Raw genomic sequence first — 20220 nt, 5'->3', positions numbered from 1 at the left:
ATACAAACGAACTATTGTATTACTTTGCTAGAACTACAATAACAAAATGCCACAAACTGGGTGGCTAAAGCAACAGAAATTTCTTCCACTTCTGGAGACTCGTCTGAGATCAAGGTGTCAGTGGGTTCGGTTTCCTCCGGGGCCTCTCCCCTTGGCTTGCGGGTGACTGCCATCCTGCTCGTCCCCCATGGTCATTCTCTGTGCCTCCTTGGTTTCTGTGTTGTGTCCAAATTTCCTCTTACAAGGATACCAATCAGAATGGATTATGACCCACCCTAAAAGCCTGGTTTTAACTTAATCGCTTGTTTAAAGGCCTCCAAACACAGTCACGTTCTAAGATTCTCAAGGTTAGGACTTAAGTATATGAAGGGGGCATACCATTCAGCCCATAACCATCTATTTTAATATTATCATTTCAAAACACTGTGACCAAGTGCATGCTTCTGGAAAGAAAGTATTTTATTTTAGAATATCCTTACATAATTTAAAATAGGATCTATACTGCAATTAGTTGAATTATATCAATAATATTTTCCTATAGGTAACTTACATTTAGAAAGGTAGTTAACAAAATGAAAAAATGTTTTTGTTTAATTCATATTCACAAATAGTATTTATTAAGTAGTCTATTATATGATTTCTCTGAAAATGCACTATAAAAGATCTTCTTTAAAACAAATTTTTAAACCTAAAATATCATTAGTATACAATCCTAAACTGAAAATTTGAAAACAGTCTAGTCTCATTTTACACAGGAAGAAGATACGAAAAGAGTTAATGTTACTGCCTGACCCTGACTGATCACTAATAATACTTTTCCTAGAAGATGATGGTATATGAGATACAAGACTACTTAATGATGCTTATGTCTAGTTGGATAGCTGTTTTAATTACAATTTCAAATCTTATAGATACAGAAATTCTATTTTTTTCCAGAACAAACATGCATATCCTTGTAATATAATGGGGATGAAAAGAAATATTCAGTTTTAACTGTTGAGCCCTTTTACTTTTTGAGCTTAGCAGTCAACATATTTTCTTTTCTCTTTATAGCTTGGAGTTCATCTGATTCATTAGCTTCTCCAATTTGATTGCCAGGGCCATGTTTCCTTTAATCTTCAATTTTCCTGACATGAACGCCATTGTTGGTTTTAGTTTCCCTAAAATGAGGAAATGAGAGAGGAAAAAGCAGCATTAATGCCCGTAGGGATATACCACTTCAAGAACAATGTATTATAAAAAAGAATTTCTGAGTTCTATAAACCTCTGAAGCACAAAAATTTCTTTTATACCATTTTTTTATCAGTGTCTTGGGAATCCTAACTCCTCGATTTAGATTTTAACAGTATCTTATAAGAGATAATATAAAAACAACAATCAACAAAAGATGTCAAAAAGCTGCAACATTTATATGTTAGATACACAACACTAAAGAATAGATGGTCCTCAAATGAGTTGTAGTAAACAAATACTACCTATTTTAATTAATTTTTCAACCTTTGTAGTTCATTAAAACTCATTATATTTCAAATTTAGATTCAAAAACTCAAATGGCATAAATGAGTATAACATTTTTAAGAAATGACAGTAAAAGTATAGATATAAAGTATGTCTCAACAGTATTTTAACCACAGAAATGCCAGAATATAAAATGGTGAGCATTAAAACAGAATTGTAGGTAATAATAACACATAATAAATAGGAGCTCCTGGAGGGAGAGAACTTTGTTTTTGCTTGCTGCTTTTACTTCCTAACGGTCTTTTCACTGTTAGGCTTCAGCTAAAAAACTGCTCCTTGCTCTCTCACTCTCTAGTAAAACCCACCCTAGTCCACAGCCCCACTCATGCATACACAGCTTCCAATCAGCTTTACAGAGCTTTGCCTGTAAAGATGCTGCTGCTGCTGCTTGGACATCAAATGGAGACAAATATCTCTGATATATATATATATATATATAGATCACTCCAAACCAAAAACAGATGAAAGCAATTTGGGGGAAACAGAGACTGCAGGCACAGGAAAAATGGAAAAGTAGTAAATAAACAAAATTCATGTCCTCATTGATAAGAGAAGCTGTAACAATGTATCAAGAACTGGATGCTGGAAGAAAGGGTCTGGGAGGAGCAGAAGCCCTGGAAAAGGAGAAAAAGAGGAGGGGATGAAATGCAGGAGAGAAAAGAGGAAGGAAAGGAAGGGGGAGAAGCAGGTGAAAGGGAACAGAATGGAGTAGAGTGAAGAGGAAGAAGGGGACAGTAAGAACAAGAAAGAAACTGAGAAAATGTGAGTGAACTCTTGGAAATTAAGATTTTGATAAATCAACAATATTAAAATATAATAGAAAGGAGACACTTGCGATCTTCTTCTGGTCACAGCAGTCAGTCTCTTTACTGCAATACTCCTCCTCTCACTACTAAAAAAGCCTCTCTCCACAAACTAGTCCCCCCCCATATACACAATAACCTTTTCAAAAGAAGACTCTCCTTACTATATACATATATATGTAAAGTGAAAGTCGCTCAGTTGTGTCCGGCTCTTTGCGACCCCACAGACTATGCAGTCCATGGAATTCTCTAGGCCAGAATACTGGAGTGGGTAGCCTTTCCCTTTTCCAGGGGATCTTCCCAACCCAGGGATCGAAACCAGGTCGACCACATTGCAGGCGAATTCTCTACCAGCTGAGCCACAAGGGAAGCCCAAGAAGACTGGAGTGGTTAGCCTATCCCTTCTCTAGTGGATCTTCCCAACCCAGGAATCTAACTGGGGTCTCCTGCATTGCAGGCGGATTCTTTACCAACTGAGCTATCTACAGATATATATGTATATATATGTAAAGGAATACAAAAGAAAGAATAAGAAGGCCCTAAATGTGAGAGGATTATATCGGAGATATAATATTTCCTTCAGAATGTGAGAAGTGATAAAATTGAGAACTAACAAAGAAATAATATAAGATACATTTCGAAAGAGCCCATCAACTATCCAGGAAGATGAATGAAAAATGACCAGACCACCTAGGATCATTGTGAAGTTTCAGAATACTAGAGAGAGAGACCGTTTTGATTCCAAAACTTTCAGAAAGAGGAGGAGTTGATACAAAAGATTAAGAATAAAGAATAATATCAAATCCTCCATGGTAATCTTAGAAGATGGAGCAATGACTTCAAAATTCTAAGGGAAGATGAATTTCAAGCAGGAAATCTCTACCCAGAAAATAATCAATTCCACTCTTAGGAATCAACCCAACAGAAATGAAGATATATATCTATACAAATATGTGTATGAAAATATTCCCAGCAGCATTATTCATAATAGCCAAAAACTGTTTGAAAGTGAAAGTCGCTCAGTCTTGTCTGATTCTTTGCGACCCCATGGACTATACAGTCCATGGAATTCTCCAGGCCAGAATACTGGAGTGGGTAGCCTTTTCCTTCTTCAGGGGAGTCTTCTCAATCCAGGGGTTGAACCCAGGTCTCCTGCATTGCAGGCGGATTCTTTACCAGCTGAGCCACAAGAGAAGCCCAAGAATACTGGGGTGGGTGGCCTATCCCTTCTCCAGCAGATCTTCCCGACCCAGGAATAGAACCGGGGTCTCCTGCATTGCAAGCAGATTCCTTACCAACTGAGCTATGAGGGAAGCTGTTTAAAACAACCCAAATGCCTGCCAGCTGGTGAGTGGATAAGTATGAGCTATATCCATATAATGGAATATTATTCAGCAATGAAAAGGAACTGAACTATTGATACATGCTACAACATGATGGATGAAGTAAAAGAAAATGAAAGACTATATTGTTTAATTTCATTTATATGAAATGTTCAGAAACAGCAAATCTATAAACAGCAAGTCAGTGTGGGCTGGCTGGGCAGTAAAGAGGAACCGACTGCAAAGAGACAGAGAATTTTGGAAGGAGTTATAGAATGTTCTCAAAATGGATTATAAGTGATGTTGTACAATCCTATAAATTTACTAAAAATCATATACACTGACAGTGAGTGGATTTTATGGTATGTAAGTTAACAAAACTGTTAATAAAACTGTACTTTAACAAAACTGTTCTGAAAAATACTGCTAGTAAGCACAATCTTTTGTCACCCTGTTTATTTAACTTATATGCAGAGTACATCATGAGAAACGCTGGACTGGAAGAAACACAAGCTGGAATCAAGATTGCTGGGAGAAATATCAATAACCTCAGATATGCAGATGACACCACCCTTATGGCAGAAAGTGAAGAGGAAATAAAAAGCCTCTTGATGAAAGTGAAAGTGGAGTGTGAAAAAGTTGGCTTAAAGCTCAACATTCAGAAATGAAGATCATGGCATCTGGTCCCACCACTTCATAGGAAATAGATGGGGAAACAGTGAAAACAGTGTCAGATTTTATTTTTATGGGCTCCCAAATCACTGCAGATGGTGACTGCAGCCATGAAATTAAAAGACGCTTACTCCTTAGAAGGAAAGTTATGACCAACCCAGATAGCATATTCAAAAGCAGAGACATTACTTTGCCAACAAAGGTCCGTCTAGTCAAGGCTATGGTTTTTCCTGTGGTCATGTATGGATGTGAGAGTTGGACTGTGAAGAAGGCTGAGCGCCGAAGAATTGATGCTTTTGAACTGTGGTGTTGGAGAAGACTCTTGAGAGTCCCTTGGACTGCAAGGAGATCCAATCAGTCCATTCTGAAGGAGATCAGCCCTGGGATTTCTTTGGAAGGAATGATGCTAAAGCTGAAGCTCCAGTACTTTGGCCACCTCATGCGAAGAGTTGACTCATTGGAAAAGACTCTGATGCTGGGAGGGATTGGGGGCAGGAGGAGAAGGGGACGACAGAGGATGAGATGGCTGGATGGCATCACTGACTCGATGGACGTGAGTCTCAGTGAACTCCGGGAGTTGGTGGGAGTTGGTGATGGACAGGGAGGCCTGGTGTGCTGCGATTCATGGGGTCGCAAAGAGTCGGACACGACTGAGCGACTGATCTGATCTGATCTGCTCTGAAGCACAATTTTATATGTGTGCATGTGTGTATGTGTGTTTCTCCTCCCAAAATACTAATCAGGTAAATCTTGTACAATTTATTTTCTTTCTGTTATAATGCTTTACCATACAGTGGCCTCTACTGGCCAAAAGGAGAGATTTTTGATATTAATAACACATCCACTATATAAATTAGGTCACAGACATGGCTATGGTTTCTTAAAGGAAAATGCTTAGGATATGAGGCCTAAATTGCACCAGTTCAAAGGAGAGTAGATGGGATAAAGAGTAAGAATGAAAAGACATAAGAAACAGAAGCAAAGCTTATCTGTTCCCAATCTGAACTGCTGCTATAAATCTTGTAAGAAAAAAAAAAAAATATATATATATATATATAAATTACTCATTTAGCTGACTGACCTCCCCCAGTCAATCCAGGGGCACATTCACAGAAAGACATAAATGTAAAGTTCACTGTTACAAGTTTATTTTACATAAATAAAATGTAAATTAAAGAGGTCACTGGACTCTTTCTCCTCTGAAGGGCAAAAATACCATAATGATTTAGAAGAGTAAGAGCTTGGGAGTTAGCTTGGATTCTAATCCTAACTCCAACATTGACTCACCCACCAAGTGACTCTGTATTAATTATTTAATTCATCAATATCTCAGTCTTTCTTTTTATAAAATGGAGAAAATCTTTTATCTCAAGCCATTATTGGGAATACTGCTTAACTCAACAGTAATCATATACATGTGAGCTGTAACTACTTGTGAAATGACAATAATATTTTTTTAATTTTTAAATATCTTTAAGTTCAAAATATTACATATTTATAAGGTTCAAAATCTCCAAACATTTACTGAGCATCCAAAGCACTGTGTTTAAGCCCTACAGGGAAACAGATTTTGAAATACTAAACAAACACTAAAGAAACCATTAAAAATGATTACAAAGATAACTCTTCGTTAACATTAAAAGATGTTGTAATAAGTGAAAAAGGTTACCAAACAATGATATAATCATGTTTTTATAAGCACACATACATATTTATATACATTCAAAATATATATATATTTTATATTTATAACATATCCACTATATAGATTAGGTCACAGACATGGCTATGGTTTCTTAAAGGAGAATGCGTTTAAACCAAACATATTTTGCTTAAACTTTAAACCAAAAATCAACTGATGGTCATTCTTCAGTAGTACAATAAAGATATTTTTATTTACTTTCCTTATTCCTAAGCATATTTTCTAATTTTTGAACCACGAATATTTAGCATTACTGCTTAAAAAATGGGGGCAGGGAGCAGATGTTGAAGAAACCTCAGTCATTAGTAACATCATACACATCAAACACAAACTGGCTCTGATAGTATGTAGGCCATGAGCATCCCAGGCTAGAAATGGAAAACAAGATTTACACAGCACAGAGTACATTCTGACTGATCTTCAATTTATGAAGGTTAAAAGAGAACAAAGAATAACATTCATAACTCAAATGAATCTGTAGGATCTTGAGGCTAAAATGTTATAATACTTTTGTTTAAAGTGCTACTATTTCAGTATTTGAGCTGGTGGCTCAGATGGTAAAGAGTCTGCCTGCAATAAAGAAGCCCCAAGTTCAATCCCTGGGTCTTCTTAGGTTCAAACCTGGGAAGATCCCCTGGAGAAATGGCAACCCACTCCAGTATTCTTGCCTGGAAAATCCCATGGATGGAGGAGCCTGGCAGGCTACATACCATGGGGTTGCAAAGAGTAGGACACAACTGAGCAACTTCACTCTATAAGTACATGTGTTAATTAACTACCCATCTGGAGTTGTATTGCAGAGTAGAAAATAGAAAAGATTACCCTAACATTTTTCTAGTACAATTAAAGATACATAGGCAGAATAGAAAATGATGTACAAGCTTTTCTTGGTTATGGATTCCTCAGAAACAGGGTCCCTGGGCCATGGGATATGGCTACAGTTTCCTATTACAGTAGCTGGCAAGACTGAAGCGTGATTTTACTCTCTATAGATGAGCTGCAGCTAAGTTTAGCACCTCCAGTTTCCAAGCTGTTATTGGAAATGATATCTTAGTCCAATTGGCAGAAATGAAGTCTACCTAGGAGTTCTTCTGATTTATCTCTCAGTTCCCAGTACTGTCTTTTAGCTTTTCAGTCATGCAAAAAGAGTATTTTCACATCTGTGCCCCATTGTTGGATGAAGTAGAAAGGTCAGCAGAGGTAACGATAAGAATCACCATTCCAAAACTATGTACTCTTCAAATCAACAAATAGTCACTAAGACTGCACTGCTACAACATGTTTGAGTCTTGATTATTTGAAAAGGGATAAAGTAAAATGTAATGTAAAGCAGAATATTAAAAAGTAGAGATATTACTTTACTGACAAAGGTCCATATAGTCAAAGCTATGGTCTTTCCAATAGTCATGTATGGATGTGAGAGTTGGATTATAAAGAAAGCTGATCACCAAAGAATCAATGCTTTTGAACTGTGGTGTTGGAGAAGACTCTCAAGAGAGAGTCCCTTGGACTACAAAGAGATCAAACCAGTCAATCATAATGGAAAGCAGTGCTGAATATTCTTTGGAAGGACTGATGCTGAAGCTGAAACTCCAATACTTTGGCCACCTGATGTGAAGAACTGACTCATTAGAAAAGACCTTGATGCTGGGAAAGATTGAAGGCAGGAGGAGAAGGGGACAACAGAGGATGAAATGGTTGGATGGCATCATCGACTTAATGGACATGAGTTTGAGCAAGCTCCGGGAGTTGGCAATGGACAGGGAAGCGTGGCATGCTGCAGTCCATGGGGTCACAAAGAGTAGGACGTGACTGAGTGACTGAACTGAAAGCAAAATGTTAGAACAAAATTTTTCTTGAGCAATCAGTCAACTAGTAAAATTTAAAAACTCACCTGAAAACATTTTTACAAAATCATCAGTAGACATACTCATTACCACATCTGCCTGATTAGAAGGCTCTCCATATCCAACATTACCACCCTTGCTTTTAAGATCAAGAAACCATGTTCCACCATCTTCACCTACACAGAAAACAAAGATATAGAAATAAATATCAATGAAGCTCTGTTCTTCTTAATAACTGTACAGTTAGAATAATTATACATAATGCTGTTACCCAGGCTGAAATTCCCAGGCCTCTATAAAATTCAATATTTAAGAACTTATTATGTGCCAGGCACTAGGATAGGCTCTGAAGACTCCGCAATAACATGTTTCATACAAAAGACGAAATAGAGGGCAATGTGGAGTCAGGAAAGTCCAGCCAAAGCAGAGATTTAAAAGTTAGGTAAGAATTTGCTAGAAGAGGAACTGAAAAAGTACAGAAGATAGAAAGAGAGTGGATGGTGGCCTCAGATGAACTCATAAGGCAGTCCCTGTCTTTATTCCACGGGATATACCATGGAAGGAGAATGGCATTAGGTTTGCAGTTTACATAGATCACCCTAACAGCAGTGTAGAGAATACTATGTTAGAGAGGGATAAAGAGGATGCAGAGGGACTTTCCTGATGGTCCAGTGGTAAAGAATCTGCCTGCCAATGCAGGGGACACGGGTTGAATCCCTAGTCTGGGAAGATTCCACGTGTTGTAGGGCAACTAAGCCCATGAGCTGCAACTATTGAAGCCTGCCTGCCCTAGAGCCCATGCTCCACAACCAGAGAAGCCACAGCAGTGAGAAGCCCACGCACCGTAACTAGAGAAGAGCCCCCGCTCGGCACAGCTGGAGAAAGGCCGTGTGGGACAGCGAAGACCCAGTGCAGTCATACATAAATAAATAGAGGATGCAGAGGACAATTTAGGAAGGGACTGGGGCTGTTCAGGAGCTTGAGGCTATATGCCTGGGTCAGGATCACAGCAGTGAAAATGGGTAAAAGTTGGCATATGTGAGTGAGCACTTATCAAAGCAGTGCCACAGAATTAGGTAACTGATTGCATATGAAGAGGGAAAGGTAGGGAGGGTGCAGAAGAATGATTTACTTTGCTAGTTTTTGGCTTGGGAAGCTGGATAAATAATGGTGGTTTTTTTTGTTTTTTTGTTTTTTTCTGAGAGAGGACTATTGAGTAAATTTAACAAGTAGTGCCAAAGGCGGGTATTGGGAATGATGAATTATTACGAACATTTTCATACTGAGGCATCTTTGTGATAGCTGGGTGAAAATGTCACATGAAGTCTGACCATGCTAGAAAGAGCGATACATAAGGAAGCAGCTCTGATGGTCACTGAAGCCATGTGAGTGGTTGGGGTTTTCCTAGACAAAGTCTGGAGAATACAAAGAATTCCAAGACAGTGACCTGAAGAATATCAACATTTAAGAAAAGGATGGAGAAGCATGTAGCACAGGAGACTGACAAAGTGTGATTACAGGCAGAGAAGAGAAGCAAACAGGCATTTCCGGAAGGAAAGCATGGTCAACAGTACCCACTGTTGCAGAGCGGTGACAAGGCAAGAATGACAAATGCCCACTGGTCACATAGAAGTCACTGAGGACTTTGGTGAGAGCAAACTCAGTGGGATGGAGGAAAATGACACCAGAGCAGAGAGAGGTGTACGTGAAAATGAGTTTGGCTCTGAAAGGGAGAATAAAGATGGGGGGTGAGCAGTGTGATTGGAAGCGTTGTTACCGCTGTATTATTTTTAAAGATAGAATAGACTTTGGGAATGTTAAAAAGCCACTGGGAAGGAGGCTTCAGGACAAACAGGTGGAAGAGACAACACATACTCCCTAAGGAGGCCAGAGAAAACTGGATCTAGAATTTTGCTACTCAAAGTGTGATCTGTGAACTGCGATACTGTCATCAGGTCAGAAATGCAGACTTCAGACCCTACCTCAGACCTACTGAGTCAGATTCTGCATTTTAGCATGCTCTGCGGGGATCAGTATGGATCTTAAAGCTTAAGATGCACGCATCTGGAGTTGAGCTCGACCTGCTGGGAGAGGAAGATGAGAGGTCTATCGGTTTGGTATCAGATGGCAGGAAGCTAAATAAATTCCTATCTGGTGGCTTCCCTTATCTCTGTGAAAGAGGAGGTGGGATTATCTGCAGAAATGTGCAGGAAAGTGGTAAAGGGAGAGAGAGGAGATTTGAGGAGCACTGAAAGGTTTAAAATAGTCACTGTGGAAAATGAGGCAAGAAGCTGACTATGGAAACAATGAATTCTGATGTGCTGCTTAGACCCCAGGTGCAGAGGGCCAATGATGAATTGTTATTGGTACAGATTCACTGGTGGTGTGACTCCCCTCCCCACATTTTCCCAGCAAGACTTGGCAGCCTGGACTCAAGTGTGGAGCAGGCAGATAGCCTGATCATCCAGGACTAGGATTTTGACAGTTGGTGACACAAGCAGTAGGTGAGGAAGTTTAGGATACAGGCAAGACAGTGACTGAAGCAATGGACTGCGGCTTCTAGGGAAAGGAAGTAAAAACAAGAAGATGCAGATGGATTAAGATAAAGTAGAAGTGATAAAGGATAAAAGAATTGGTAATGTCAAAGTTTGTGTGCAATGGGACTGTGGTAGCTAATTCTTAAAACTATCATTAACATGTATTAAAACTGTACTGAGAAGAAAAATATTGAGAGATTTTAAAAGCTGACTGCATTCAGACTGATCAGAATAATCTCAAAGATTAAAAAATAGCAAGAGCATTCCCTGGCAGTCTAGTGGTTAGGACTCAGTGCTTATCACTGCTATGGGCTCAGGTTAAGTCCTTTGTCAGGGAAGTAAAATCCCACAAGCCGTGCGTGGTGCAGCCCAAAAAAAAAAAAGGCAAGATGCCCATGGCTAATAAATTACTGTATTATACTACCTGTCTTCTAAATAAGATTTTTCTCTCAATTTCATACACCAAGATGTTAAGACTGGAAGTATCTATAAGGAAATTCTATTTTACATATGTCCATATGCACTGATATTAACTTAAAAATACAAATAAGAACTACAAAAACAAGTAGAAAACAAGTGTATCACTTATATGTGAACTACCAGTTTAAAACAAGTAGATATAATTATAGGTTGACATATAGGAACCCCAACATAACCACAAATCCAAAGCTTTGATATTGATGGTTTAGTCTCTAAGTCATGTCTGATTCTTGCAATCTCATGGACTGTGCCTGCCAGGCTCCTCTGCCCATGGGATTCTCCAGGCAAAAATACTGGAGAGGGTTGCCATTTCTTTCTCCAGGGGATCTTCCTGACCCAAGAATCAAACCCACGTCTCCTGCATTGCTGGCAGATGATTTACCAACTGAGCTTTGATAGACGCACAAAAACCAAAAAGAAAACACAAAAATACAAATCAGTAGTTATGTGCTATTCTTAAATGTCTACATTCTAGGGTAAAGGTTCTGGATATAGCCATCTATCCAGGTGATTACTACTGGAAGCTGATATACTTCTATAGAAAATACCCTACTTTGTTTCAATAAAAGCTACAGATTACCAGAAGTAACCGTTACCTGAGAGTTCAAACTGATAGACGGCTTGAGTGGCTTTAACAACCTCATCACTGAGTGAGTCCCTAACAATTCTGAATGTTTCCTCCACAGCTCCAGAACGCGCTTTTGGTGGTGGCTGCGTCTTCTCTTCTTTCAATTCTGGAACAGCACCTATAAAATATTATTGATGTGAGTGCCTTTAAGGCCCAGGCAATGTAAGGTCCCACACAAAATTAATTAATTAGCAGAACAGACTTGCTACCACTTGACCAAAATGACCTTAAATATGTTCAATGGCATCTTAAAAGCACAAATCAAACATATGGAATAACAACCAAACACATCAGTTATGATTGCAAATCTAAATGGTTTATACTCTTCAAGTAAAAAGCTCTCAAGATTAGGTTAAAAAAATTACAAACTGTACAGTGTTTATAGTAAATAGATCTAAAAAACTACTGGAGTTTTAGTGGTAACAATTAATCACTCCTTTATCATCACCTCTGAGTTCTAAAACCAAATGAGGAAAGAACACCATGGAGTCAGAAAGATGGAGATCAGAATATCACTATATAAATTAGTGGAATTGAACTGGAAACTGCAACTTGAATCAACAGCCAAGTGAACTCAACAATTTTACCTCTAAATGAAACTTATTCACCTAGTCTCTTCATCCCTGGGTTGGGAAGATTCCCTGGAGAAGGGAAAGGCTACCCACTCCAGTACTCTGGCCTGGAGAATTCCATGGACTGTATAGTCCATGGGGTAGCAAAGAGTCGGACATGACTGAGTGACTTTCACTTTCACTGCATCCCTGGATTGAACCTGCCTCCTGCTTTCAGGGAATGGAAATGCCTCTTTAAGTAAAAATCATGTAAAAACTGAGAATAGCCTACTCTGAAAGAAAGAAGGCTCAAAATGTCTTAAATCACACAAACTCATTACTTTTCCCAATTTCAGTCCAATTGGTCCCTCCCACTTGATGAAGAGAGAGATCAAACCACGTATTAGTTTCATGAAGGCCCCACTGCCTAGAAACCAAGGCCACGGGAATACAGGTTGCAACATTTTGTATTCACTTAAACCACTGGCAATGACCATCAGCATATGATGGACCAGGGGAGAAGATCTGCAGTGCACAGGACTGTTCGGATCCCTTAGTATGAAGCTGTCCCTCAATATGAACATGTCTTTATTTATCCTCTTGGAATCATTTGTGGGCAGTTTGGCTACACCCAGAAACAGGTGAGAGCAATTTGTTACTTAATTCAAAGGACAATCTGTACTTTAGGCTGAAGATCAGTTCTCCATCTATTTCCCAACTCAAACTATACCTAGTCATATTGCCCAATCAGAGAAGGCAATGGCAACCCACTCCAGTACTCTTGCCTGGAAAATCCCATGGACGGAGGAGCATGGTGGGCTGCAATCCATGGGGTCACAAAGAGTCGGACATGACTGAGTGACTTCACTTTCACTTTTCACTTTCATGCACTAGAGAAGGAAATGGCAACCCACTTCAGTGTTCTTGTCTGGAGAGTCCCAGGGATGGGGGAGCCTGGTGGGCTGCCATCTATGGGGTCGCACAGAGTCGGACACGACTGAAGCAACTTAGCAGCAGCAGCAGCATATTGCCCAATATAACTCACCAAAGGCTAGTAAATAAAATCTAATCAGCAGCACAAAGATATACCTAGGACAATATAATCAATTAAAAGTATCTTAAATTTGTTGCATACAAATTACCTTCCATTATGCTTCCACAAACAAATTAAAAAAACAGTAAAAGCCTTTTCCTTTTCTAAAGTCCAGCAGATTTTAAAGGTGAAATACTTAAGATCCAAAGACTAAAGTGTTATTATTTAGAAGCCAATTAAAAAATTCAGATATGTATTTCAATATTTAATGCTGACAGCGCAGTGAGGGAGATACTCATACACAACCAGTATTTATAATTCTGGGAGGAAACTTGGTAATATGTGTCAGGAACCCTCCCACTGCCTGATCATCCACTTTCAGTGACCTACTAAAAGAAAATCCTGTAACATTTATACAATGAAACAATTATGAACCACTAAAATAAACAGTACATTCATATGACAGTACATTCACTCAACACTAAGTTGCCATTTCAAAAATTTGTTTTTGAAAACATGGATAATAGTCAGGATATAAAATTAAGTAAAATGAAGCATATACAATTAAATACAATATGATCCAATCAGGTGAAATATATATTTGTGGATATGAATTTTAAGTTACAGTTTCAGAAAATGTAAGTGACTGGAAAGAAATAAACCAAGACACAAACAGTATTTATATTTGGATGGCAGGTTACACATGGTTTTTGAATTTTTCTTTATTCTTTCTATACTAAGCTTTTTATATATAAATTAATTTAAAATGATATCAGAATTGATTAAAGTACATTACAAAATCTATTGGATGTGGACAAAGTTATATTAAGGGGGTAAATGCACAGTCAAAATAATTTTATTATTTTTAAAGAAATAAAAATAAAGTATTAGCCTAGCAAGCATGAAAAGAACAAAAATATGCAATCTCAAAAAGAAAACAGAAAAGAAAGAAATAAAGCAAGAAAATTTTAAATTAATGAATCAAATGGTTGCAGAATTTTGTGAATATACTAAAAATTACTTAACTACATACTTTAAGTATGGGCCTTAGAAAGCATCACTATGAACAAAGCTAGTGGAGGTGATGGAATTCCAGTTGAGCTATTTCAAATTCTGAAAGATATTGCTGTGAAAGTGCTACACTCAATATGCCAGCAAATTTGGAAAACTCAGCAGTGGCCACAGGACTGGAAAAGGTCAGGTTTCATTCCAATCCCTAAGAAAGAAAGGCAATGCCAAAGAAAGCTCAAACTACCGCACAATTGCACTCATCTCACATGCTAGTAAAGTAATGCTCAAAATTCTCCAAGCCAGGCTTCAGCAATACCTGAACCGTGAACCTCCAGATGTTCAAGCTGGTTTTAAAAATGGCAGAGGAACCAGAGACCAAATTGCCAACATTCGCTGGATCATCGAAAAAGCAAGAGAGTTCCAGAAAAACATCTATTTCTGTTTTATTGACTATGCCAAAGCCTTTGACTGTGTGGATCACAATAAACTGTGGAAAATTCTGAAAGAGATGGGAATACCAGACCACCTGACCTGCCTCTTGAGAAACCTATATGCAGCTCAGGAAGCAATAGTTAGAACTGGACATGGAACAACAGACTGGTTCCAAATAGGAAAAGGAGTACATCAAGGCTGTATATTGTCACCCTGCTTATTTAACTTATATGCAGAGTACATCATGAGAAATGCTTGGCTGGAAGAAGCACAAGCTGGAATCAAGATTGCCAGGAGAAATATCAATAACCTCAGATATGCAGATGACACCACCCTTATGGCAAAAAGTGAAGAGGAACTAAAAAGCCTCTTGATGAAAGTAAAGAGGAGAGTGAAAAGTTGGCTTAAAACTCAACATTCAGAAAACAAAGATCATGGCATCTGGTCCCATCACTTCATGGGAAATAGATGGGGAAACAGTGGAAACAGTGTCAGATTTTATTTTTATGGGCTCCCAAATCACTGCAGACGGTGACTGCAGCCATGAAATTAAAAGACGCTTACTCCTTGGAAGGAAAGTTATGACCAACCTAGATAGCATATTCAAAAGCAGAGACATTACTTTGCCAACAAAGGTCCGTCTAGTCAAGGCTATGGTTTTTCCAGTGGTCATGTATGGATGTGAGAGTTGGACTGTGAAGAAGGCTGAGCGCCGAAGAATTGATGCTTTTGAACTGTGGTGTTGGAGAAGACTCTTGAGAGTCCCTTGGACTGCAAGGAGATCCAATCAGTCCATTCTGAAGGAGATCAGCCCTGGGATTTCTTTGGAAGGAATGATGCTAAAGCTGAAGCTCCAGTACTTTGGCCACCTCATGCGAAGAGCTGACTCATTGGAAAAGAGTCTGATGCTGGGAGGGATTGGGGGCAGGAGGAGAAGGGGACGACAGAGGATGAGATGGCTGGATGGCATCACTGACTCGATGGACGTGAGTCTGGTTGAACTCTGGGAGTTGGTGATGGACAGGGAGGCCTGGCGTGCTGCGATTCATGGGGTCGCAAAGAGTTGGACACGACTGAGCGACTGAACTGACTGACTGACTGACTGTCTGACATACTTTAAAATGATGAATTTGGAGTATATGTAGATCATACCTTAAAGTTGTAATAGAAGTAATGAATCAGTAAAGAAAAAAGCAGAAGTATGAAAAATGAAATAAAATTTAAAACCTGGTTCTTAAGAGCAAAAAATAATAAAATACACTAAAATTGAAAACTTTCTAGAAAACTAATCCAAAAAAAAGGAGAGAAAAATAAACTCTAAAGAGGGATAAATAAATAAAATAAAAAGGGATAAAATAGACAAAAAACTTAAATTATAAATGAATACTACATGACAGTACTTAAATAAATTTTAAAACTTTAAATGGCTGGTTCTGGGTTTTTTCATTTTAGAAAAAAATCATTAATTGACTGAGAAAGTAAAAATATTTTCAAAGAAACAACTTCAGAAAAGACTCAAATGACTTAGTGAGACATTTCAAACCTTCAAGTAAAAGAACATGGAAAAAGAAAGTTACCCAATTGATGCTGTATTCAAAACAGAACAATAAATAAAATATAGGAAACAATAACAAAAATTTAGACATTAATCTAAATAACTGATGAAAAATCTTAACCAACATCTAACATCTTACTTATGGATAAAATCTAAAGATTTTCTCAATAAAATTAAGAATAAAAGAAGAATACCTAAAACAAATAATTTCAATAAATATTTCCGAATGCTTCTGGAAGTTTGAGTCAATATATTAAGATACATGCCAGAAATAATCCTGTAAGATACTATTATATGCAGATAATAAGTTTGACCACTTAGGAAATTCAAGAAATTACTCAATGATAATTATACCAACTTATGCATATAGAGAATTTGCTATATAAAATTCACAACATGATACTCTATCATACCTAACCTCATGATACTTGTATAAGGAAAGTAAGAGATGAGAAAACTGTTTCAGAGAGCTGAAGTGACTTGTCCAAGGTCAGAGACAAAAGTAGCAGGGACAGGACTCGTACCCAGATCTGTCTTACTCCAAAGTCTATGCTTTCAGTAACTGTCTCTCTATGAGAAACTATTAGAAGTCTAAAACAAAACAAAACAAAAACTCATGAAGGTGACCAGATATAAAGTCAATACAAAAAGTTAGTTTCTCCTTATTGTTTATAACATACCTTGTTTCAGAAAGCACGTCAGTATGCTTAATAAAATAAACGCAATTCAGGATTAAAGTAAAAAGAAGTGAGTGAGGTTCTAAAAATGGCAACTGAAATACCCACCCAAGGTCACACAGCAGTAAGTGGCACAGCAGGAATCCCAACCCAGGCAGTCTGACTGGGTAATATTCCTCCACATTGTGTTCTATATCTAACTATGTTATTTTTATATAGCCAACACACAGGCTGAGCATAGCACTAAGACAGAAACTCAGCAGACCTGGACCCAGCAGAGGCTGCTAAAACTGCAGAAGGCAAAGACATAGGCTTGCTTTATGTTTCTGGAGGCAGGAAACATATAGGGATGTATTTGGTTTTAGAAGGCACATCACACAGAACTAAGTTTATCATACAATTACTGTTGGAACACCTCTCTTACTAATAGGTGACTACTTTAGGTGACTTGTCCATTAATCAAGATATATCATCTGTATCATCTGAGGTGCCAAAGAGATGGCCATGAAAACTTCAGTGTAGTCTTGAAAGACACTTGCCAAGGGATAAACGGCATCATTTATCACCTAGACCATTTAAGCAGAGCATGATGACTACACAAGAGAATAAAACTATAGGAGACAAACCAACCGGTAGTGTATTTCAAAGGGACAGTCAGTAGACAACAAATATGGAAACTTTTGGGAAGGAAATGAAATCAAGTTCTCCTAAAATGAGTCTAGTAAGTTATGATTAACCTCTACATCCAAAACTTCATTCCTTTGCTTGTTTCCTCTGATCTCAATTCTGTGCTAACTGAATACCAATTAACTCGAGTTGACTAAAATTCCTGTTGTTGGTAACATCACTGATGTATTAAAAATGCTGCTGTAGATATCACTAACACACGAGATGAGCTAACAGGCCTCTGAGCCATGGACCACCTGGCCAGAGAATCCTAAACCAGAGACATCCTGACTCCCAAAACTACAACCTAGAAATGTCACAGAGGACTTCCCTAGTAGTCCAGTGGTTGAGAGTCCACCTGCCAATTCGGGGGACACAGGTTTGGTCCCTGGTCTGGGAAGATCCCACATGCCAGGGGCAACTAAGCCGGTGTGCCGCAGCTCCTAAGCCCACTCTCTAGAGCCCACACGCTGCAACAAGAGAAGTCACTGGAATGAGAAGTCCATGCATTGCAATGAAGAGTAGCCCCATTCACCGCAATTACAGAAAACCCAAGAGCAGCAATGAAGACCCAGTGCAGCCAGAAATATTAACTAATTTAATAAAAAGATTAAGCTGGAAATAAGGTTTGGGACTAAAATGCATTGCAGTAAGATTCTATAGGTTTCCTAAAAGTACAGAAGAAACGTTGTCTTCAACTTTCTAACCGCATCTAAAAAATCTATGGTCACTTAGGAGATTCAGTCTATAATATAAAAATAAGGTGAGGGTCCAGAGGAAGCACTGCTATTCTTGTTAATAAACTACGAGAGAAATTCTAATGGGTTTTCACTGAAGAGCGTTTCTTCTGACACCTTTCAGTAAGTTAGTGGCATAATGCCAGAACACAAAGATTAAAATGTAAACTCTGGACCAATTTAAGGGAGCTGTTGTTTCTAAATTAAAAAAAGGAAACAAAGAAATCCAAACCTCCTTTGAAGTTAATTTCATAGCACAAACTCTGTGAATGGTGTCAGATGTACTACAACGTGACACATTTTCCCTCAAAATAAAATATCAACACAAAACACCTAAAAAGGGTGCCAAGTAAAAGAAATAAAACTTAAAAAGGTGCATTTTAAAGACAACTTTTTTCCTTAAATGAAAAGAATATAATAAAAACTTCTTACCAATAGAAGGAAAAAAAAAAAACACCTCCTTTGCTAGAATTAACTATGACATTACTTGTCTAGTTTAAATTACAAAAATAGGGAATTCCCTGGTGGTCCAGTGGTTAGGACACAGCACTAAGATCCCTCAAGCCGTATGGTGCGCTGCCCCCAACTTCCTGCCAAATACAAAATAGTTTAAAAGCAGAAATGTACAATTCTACATTTTGGAAGATATACGTAAGCTAGCAACTTTATTTTCCCACAGAAAATCCAGTCTACATCTTACCATATGAGTCTGCTTTGTTTGTAACCATAGCTGGCTGTTCATCCAAGAAGAAATCTGGTAACAAAGGATGGCCTGAAAAATTGATCCCCAAACAATCAGGTTAATGGAACAACTTCTGCATTCAGATTTTAACATCTGTTTAAGAAACACTATATGTTTTTATTACACTGATCATTCTGGAGCTGTGGAAAAGACTCCCAGGAGGAATATCAAACTCTGACCTTCATTAAGCTAAAACGCTTTTCCAGTAACCTAGTTATCCTCCTCTCCTATGGAAAATTTCATCTTTAAGATCCAACCAAAGAGTTGATAAGCCCTCAACTGCTCTCCCCAGAGCTTTCTACCCCTTCTCATCTACTCATGCAACCCTTCTGTCCTACCTCCCTCCAAAATACTCAGGGCTCATTTCTTACCTGGCCCCCTTAAGACAAGGGGGTTCCTCATTAAGAACTTGGTTTCCACCTCTGTCAATGTGTGTCTGTTTTTCCCTCTCAGAAAATTAAAAAAAATGGAGGGCAGGGATGCACCAGTCTTTGTTATATCCTAACACTTAATTGTAGTAGATGATCATATTGTTTGCAATACAATATGATAGAATTTTTAATTTAAATTGAATTTAAAATTTTGTGTACAATGACACTATTTTTAAAACCTAAAGTGACAGTTTCACTATACCAGAATCCAGAAGACCTGGGTATGGTTCAGGTTTTGACACTTATTAGCAGCTGACTGCTCTTAGGCAAAGGCTTAATCTCTTTGGAACCTCTTTCCACTACAAATATTAACTACTGAATACTCTGATTGTACCACAAGCCAGGCACTGTGCCAAGCACATGATATACATTTTTGCATTTATTTATTTATTTTTTTTTTTTTTGTTTTTTGTTTTTTGTTTTTTTTATTTTATTTTTTTTAAATTTTATTTTATTTTTAAACTTAACATAACTGTATTAGATTTGCCAAATATCAAATGAATCCGCCACAGGTATACATGTGTTCCCCATCCTGAACCCTCCTCCCTCCTCCCTCCCCATTCCATCCCTCTGGGGCGTCATTTTTGCATTTAGTTCTTACAAAAATCCTGTGTAGAAGCTATCTTTCCCATATTTTAACCGATAAAGAAAATGAGGCTCGGAGGAAACAGGTGACCTGCCTAAGGCTGCCCCGCTATTGAGCAGCTAAACAGAAGTGGGAACTGGGTTGTCTCCTCCCAAACTCCACAATTCCTAATCTCTATACAATACTGCTTCCTTCACAGGACTGCTATGAAAGTTAAATAAACACTATATTAAAAAATGTTTTGTTAAACTATATAGAGCTACTTCATTCAATTTGTTTCAGACTGAAGA

At 38.1% G+C, this 20220-nt stretch overlaps 1 protein-coding gene across 2 annotated transcripts in view; it reads right to left on the bottom strand.

Annotated features, from left to right (window-relative positions):
* Window positions 1-441: 441 nt before the first annotated feature.
* HSDL2 (hydroxysteroid dehydrogenase like 2) overlaps window positions 442-20220 on the bottom strand; it is a 60108-nt gene continuing 40329 nt past the window's right edge. The window contains exons 8-11 of one of the 2 annotated variants that reach the window (XM_006079965.4): window positions 18872-18943; window positions 11478-11627; window positions 7912-8040; window positions 442-1160 (exon numbers count right to left, since the gene is read on the bottom strand). In XM_006079965.4, the coding sequence (XP_006080027.2) occupies window positions 1048-1160; window positions 7912-8040; window positions 11478-11627; window positions 18872-18943 (464 nt within the window). In that variant the 3' untranslated portion in view covers window positions 442-1047. The remainder of the gene's footprint in view (window positions 1161-7911; window positions 8041-11477; window positions 11628-18871; window positions 18944-20220) is intronic. The other variant, XM_025282231.3, reaches the window with a different exon arrangement.

This window comes from Bubalus bubalis, chromosome 3 (assembly GCF_019923935.1).
Source record: "Bubalus bubalis isolate 160015118507 breed Murrah chromosome 3, NDDB_SH_1, whole genome shotgun sequence".
Taxonomy (NCBI): domain Eukaryota; kingdom Metazoa; phylum Chordata; class Mammalia; order Artiodactyla; family Bovidae; genus Bubalus; species Bubalus bubalis.
This window is presented reverse-complemented; position numbering and strand designations above follow the sequence as displayed.